General features: G+C 43.4%; 1 protein-coding gene across 6 annotated transcripts in view; it reads left to right on the top strand.

The window, feature by feature from the left end:
- CBFA2T3 (CBFA2/RUNX1 translocation partner 3) overlaps positions 1-5,696 on the top strand; it is a 21,615-nt gene that overhangs the window by 3,002 nt on the left and 12,917 nt on the right. For all 6 annotated transcript variants that reach the window (XM_018557351.1, XM_018557350.1, XM_018557348.1 and 3 more), the window contains exons 2-3: positions 1,273-1,514; positions 4,155-4,244. In XM_018557351.1, coding sequence (XP_018412853.1) covers positions 1,273-1,514; positions 4,155-4,244 — 332 coding nt within the window. The remainder of the gene's footprint in view (positions 1-1,272; positions 1,515-4,154; positions 4,245-5,696) is intronic.

Here is a 5,696-nt window from a genome sequence, read left to right as displayed (position 1 = left end):
ATATATATATATATATAATATGTATATATAAAATCTGTTTATAGTATTATTTGTACAGTTTACTAGGTGTAGATTGATATGTACATATATGTATATATGTGGGATCATGTTACACCCAATCCAGATGTAAATATTTGATGAGGATATAGTGACACAGGAAACTGAATAAATTAGATATTTAAAAATATGTGATTAGGGCCCAAGTGGATTGTTACATGTGTGTTTTGATTGTACAATTTTATATAATATCTATGGCAATGGAATATTACAGATGTAATCTGTGTATGTTGGGGGTGGCAATCTTATGTTTTACATACAATTATGTGTATGGTTACATTGTATTAACATGTCTTTAAATCAGAATACAAGAAATCTGAATGGTCATAAAACATTGTATTGTGTGTAGCATGCCACGAGACCGGTGTGTATGAAGAAGGAGTTGTGCTGGAACGTATTATAAGAATGGAGTTTGTTTTCAGGGCACTGGCCCTAACTAATGTATACATCCGAGATGGGGAGGGGGGCAATTTAAGAAAATTAGTAATCAGATTCACCTTGAGACCTAACAGAGGGATCATAATAAAAATAGATGGAAAGCTTAACGTGTATGTAAACCAAAGAGCAAACATTTATATATATTGCTTCTTACCGGTACTTGGATGTGGTGGTTATATACAGTAATATATATATATCATAATAAAATAAACATGAAGGTCCGGGCACTTACTTTAAAAGAGCATAAATAATTGTGTATTGGCTGCATTGACACAAGCAGTAGGCAGCAGTGGGAAAGGAATAACTACAGATACTTATTTTATTGATGGCCTCCTCCTGTTTCACGATCAGTCCCCCAAAGCCACTTCATTTTACATCCTGGCCAGTCCCAGGTCCCAGCCATCTGATGTCATCCTATACAATGCAGGACCAGCAGTTCCTCTATCCAAACCTAAAAAATGCATTTAGATACACTTAAATAAAAATGCAACCCATTGTTCATCATTCCATTCAGGGCTGTCCCTATAATGAGGCAGCCAGATGCAGTTGCCTCAGGCGGCATCTCATTGGACAACCTGTGGCACTCTGGCTGGCGTCTCCATAATGCCTCTGCCTCTGGGAGTCATGCCTGTGGCTTGCAATGCCTTATAGGATTTGTAGTTTCAGCACAGCTGGAGAGCCGAGGTTGCCTACCCCTGGTCTAGGGACACCCCTGATCCCATTTATAACACAGTTCACATTCTAGATCAGTCATAATCCTTTTTTTTTTCTCCGCAGTAATGAACGGGAGCAGTCACTCCCCCACTGCAATCAATGGAGCCCCATCCACACCCAATGGTTTCAGCAACGGACCCTCTGCGTCTTCATCGGCTGCACTAACCAATCAGCAGCTGCCCCCGGCCTGCGGAGCCCGGCAGCTCAGCAAACTCAAGCGCTTCCTAACGACATTACAGCAGTTTGGCAGCGACATCTCTCCGGAGATCGGGGAACGTGTGCGGGCCCTGGTGCTGGGACTGGTGGTGAGTATGGAAGGCAGGAAATGCCAGCGGCTTAGACTGCAGATGTATTTACATAAAACAAGAGTTTAAACATTTACAGTCCTATATGCAAATGAGTGAGCGGCTATCAATAATTGAGTTATTATTCCAAAGTACAGGCGGCCCTGCTAATTTTATATTTCAGCCTAAAGCGGCTGCTAACATTGGGTGTGCTCACATATATAGCCAGATAAGAACAATCTTAAGTCATATATACATGCTTACTATTACCCAAACTATACCCAAAGCTATTATTTTATACGTGTTAGATACAAAGGCATGCAAATAAAACATGGACGGGGCTATATTCACCATGAACTTTGCCTATATGTACCCTTGCTATATAGGTTAGGTGGGCAGCTGGCAAGACACGGTGGACAGTGTGGTTCCTTGGCAATTGCAAGGATGGTACTATTGAAGTGGTGTCGGCAGGGCCACCCACAGCTCAAATGTTGGCCAATTCACAAGATGGTCCAAGTTTCGAGCCGCATATGGCCAGCTTTATGCTCGGAACAAAGTTGCTTTGATGCTGAACTCCAAGCAGATATAAAGAGAATTATCCAATTATCAAATCACGAAATACAATTTTTTCCCCACATTTTAACATGCAGCTAACACAAGTATCTACATCTGTTTTGATATTAGATGACTGTTATACCCTGCACTGCACCACTAAAGCTGGACATATACTGGTAGAATTTCAGAGAGTCCTGCTGACTTGGCCAAAATTTGACCAGCGTGTGACCCAGTCCATTGACACCCCCTCCATTCCAATTGACGTTTGTCAAAGGAGCCAGTCTGAAAATTCTCAGACAAACAAAGGCTACAGCCAATCAGCTATTTGGGTATTCTGATGGTGGCACACCCACCTCTGGCAGAGTAGCGTAGCCCAGTGGGAAGGATTCCCCGTCCACGCTGTTTGGCATGGTTGGAGGAATCAATTGTTGTTCCACGCTCAGCCCGTAGAGCTGAACAAGAAAAAATGATCAGTGTATGGCCAGCCTTTAGGAGCCCGGCCCAGCACTCAGATCCATTCAATGCTCTTTATCTAACACTGGGAGCTTTCCAAGAGGACAGAATGATGATCTTATGGGTGTTCTGCTGCTTATTCATTGTCCAGTGACAGACTGAGGCAGATTCTAGACCAGGCTGTATAGCCCAGCTGAAGTGTAGCCAACAGAGAGGTCTAAGGAGAGACCTCTGACTATACGTTCTGATATTCACAAGCCTGGATGAATGGAATTGAACATCATTAGTTAGACAGTTCATGTGAACCCCGTCAGTTTGTCCCATTGTGGAGTTTTCTCTTCACTTCCTGTCTCAGAGTGTGAGAAAATGTCTACACATTAAAGGGGGTTTCTCCTTTTTATCATCGCAAAAGGTGTCCCCAGGAGAAGATTTAAGCTGGCCATACACTTTACAACCATCGAACGACTTTCGTCTTGCGATGGTTGTAAGGTCATTAAAAGCTTGTACGATCTGCACATCTTGGACAGGCAGATTGTACTAGCGATCATCGCAAGATCTCCCCGCTGAAGGGCGGGCTTCCGCTGACTGCAATGCTGAGCGGGCAGTGTGCGCTTGCGCACACCGGCCCGTGCAGCATTTGTCTTACGAGCTGGCCACAAACCCGCCGAAAATCTTACGATTTTCGACAGGTTTTCCAACGTGCTCGTAAGACAAAAGACGTGCGAACGTACAGTAGAAACGGTCGCACGCCTTCCATACACCTGCCGATTGTCGTACGATCGCGGGATTTCCCGCGATAATCGGCAGGTATATGGCCTCCTTTGCACTTATCTTGTTTTGGTGACAACTGTAAAATGTTGGATTTCCCATCAGTTTCTGTCTCAATGACAGTGGTCACCAGCAGGGCAGCCATCAGGGGGGTACGACCGATACTCATGTAAGGGGCCCGGGCAGCCTGGGGGGCCCGCACGGGTCCCTTACATGACTATCGGCCGACGGTGAAGGGCGAGGAGACGGAGGCCTGGCCCTAGCAGCGCAGGGCCCCAGCATTGCTGCTCCAGCGGCTTTGAGACAAGCTAGGGCCCCATCAGCGACGCTGCTCGTCTGATGTCGGACTGGCCGGAAGTGACGTCACTTCTGGCTGGTCCGGTGGCAGACGAGGTCATGTGTGCAGGTAAGAGGAGCTAGGAAGGAAGGAATGCAGCCCTGACCAGCCCATCTGAGACCCCTTCAGAGCCCACCATAGACAGTCTCAGATGGGCTGTGGGGGGGGGTCCCGGCCTAAAGCTGTGTAAGGGGCCCCAAAATTTCTGATGGCGGCCCTGGTCACCAGGACATATAATAGAGAGGGTGAATCTTCCCAGACATAGACAGACAGATATAAATACCTGACAGACATTCTTCTACCTCCTTCCATACAAAACGAAAAACAAAAGATTGGCTATAGATACGCTTTAAGCAAAAACAGTGAATGAAATGTGTTCGGATATGTAATGCAGATGTGTTTCTTAGGGACTACAATGCGATTGGCAGAAGGAACTTGTTATAGATGATATTTTATTCATATTTAATAACAGAATAACTTTCTTTAAAACTTGCGTGACGTTACCCGGGGCTTGTCTTTAAAACCGATTTTATGATATTTTTCCCCAGAATTCAACACTTACAATTGAAGAATTTCACGGGAAACTGCAAGAAGCAACCAACTTCCCCCTCCGCCCCTTTGTCATCCCATTCCTAAAGGTACAACTGTCATCATCTATTTATTGAACTGGTAAACAGGCTGCCGTTGCTGACCTACACTACACCAGGAAATACTGGTTTCCTGGCTGTCAGGATAATCCATTGGCTTTGATACTTTCTGAGTTACTGACTCAGGACCAGTATTCAGGTCAGGAATTCTGATTTAAAGTGCATCTCTGGGCAAAAACTACAATACGACTTTCTTTCCGTAATTCTGTCTTCCAAAATTATTCTAATGTTTATATTGTCTCAAGGTAAATTGAGGTAAAATGACAAAAAACGTTTTTTTTTTGCCGGTTGACCAATGGTAGTTTTAAAACAACAAAGGCTTTATGTATGAAAGCACGGCACAATTATGCGGCCCTAGCACTCCTAGATGGCGCTGGTGAGTATAGGAAATTCCTATACTTGTCAGCGCCATCTAGGGGCACTAGTGTGTATAGCTGGGCAGGACTCTCATATATGAAGCCCCATGTGTTTTATTCAGCAATTGGTCTCATTGTATCACTAATGTTTCTGGTACAAAGTTATTTACAACAAAATGAAAGGGGTTTATTCGTCTTCGACACATTGCTAAAAAAAACAACCCCAAAAAACTGGCCAAAACTAGCAAAGAAGAGAAGGGGGCATTAAATTGGGTTAAATATGGGCTAATAACCCCTGGCCCTTGACCACGCCACCCTTCATATACACCATGTCCAATCAGGTGATACTATTCTTGTTTGCACCTTCACAGAATGTGCAATTTTTTTTATTTTTTTTTTCTGTTTGATGCGTCTTGTGTGGTGGTTGAGTGTAATGGGAGTCATGTGTATTATGTGTTCCCTATTTCAGTATGTCCTATGTAAACATATGGAAAACCGAAATAGGAATGTGCAACTTTTCTGCTTAAAAAAATTGCAGTTTCCTGGTTCTGACTGAGGAGCAGATCAAAGGAAAGTTCAGGAGCTGCTTGTATGGGCCCGTTCACACAGGTGGTCTAGCCATCTGTCCATCTTGTTATGGAGGAAAAATAGGAGCCATGTTAGCCGTTTGGGCAGTGCATGTAAACAGACCTCAGACAGTGCTTCCTTATTGCAGATCCATCACATTTAGGTCTGAAAAAAGGAAGCAAGACTTTTTCTTCTTTTATGGACATAAACAGACTTGGAGGTATTAGAATATAAACGCATGCACTTCTGTTTACATCTGCCGGCTTATAGGCTAACATTGAGCTTCCAATCAGATCCACCTAAAAAAGTGACAGGCGCATCTGATCCAAACAGTCGTGTGAACGAGGCCTAAGAGCTGCAGTTTAATAATTGTGATAATATTGTTACAGAGTATTTATTAGAGAGGTGCACCGAAATGAAAATTTCAAAACCGAAACCGAAATAAAAACAAATGTCAGGCCGAAACCGCAAATGTTTTTTATTTTAACTTTTTTTAAATATATTTTATTTTTATTTATTT

The sequence above is a fragment of the Nanorana parkeri genome, unplaced genomic scaffold (assembly GCF_000935625.1).
Source record: "Nanorana parkeri isolate BGI_ZX_2015 unplaced genomic scaffold, ASM93562v1 scaffold280, whole genome shotgun sequence".
Classification (NCBI taxonomy): Eukaryota; Metazoa; Chordata; class Amphibia; order Anura; family Dicroglossidae; genus Nanorana; species Nanorana parkeri.
This window is presented reverse-complemented; position numbering and strand designations above follow the sequence as displayed.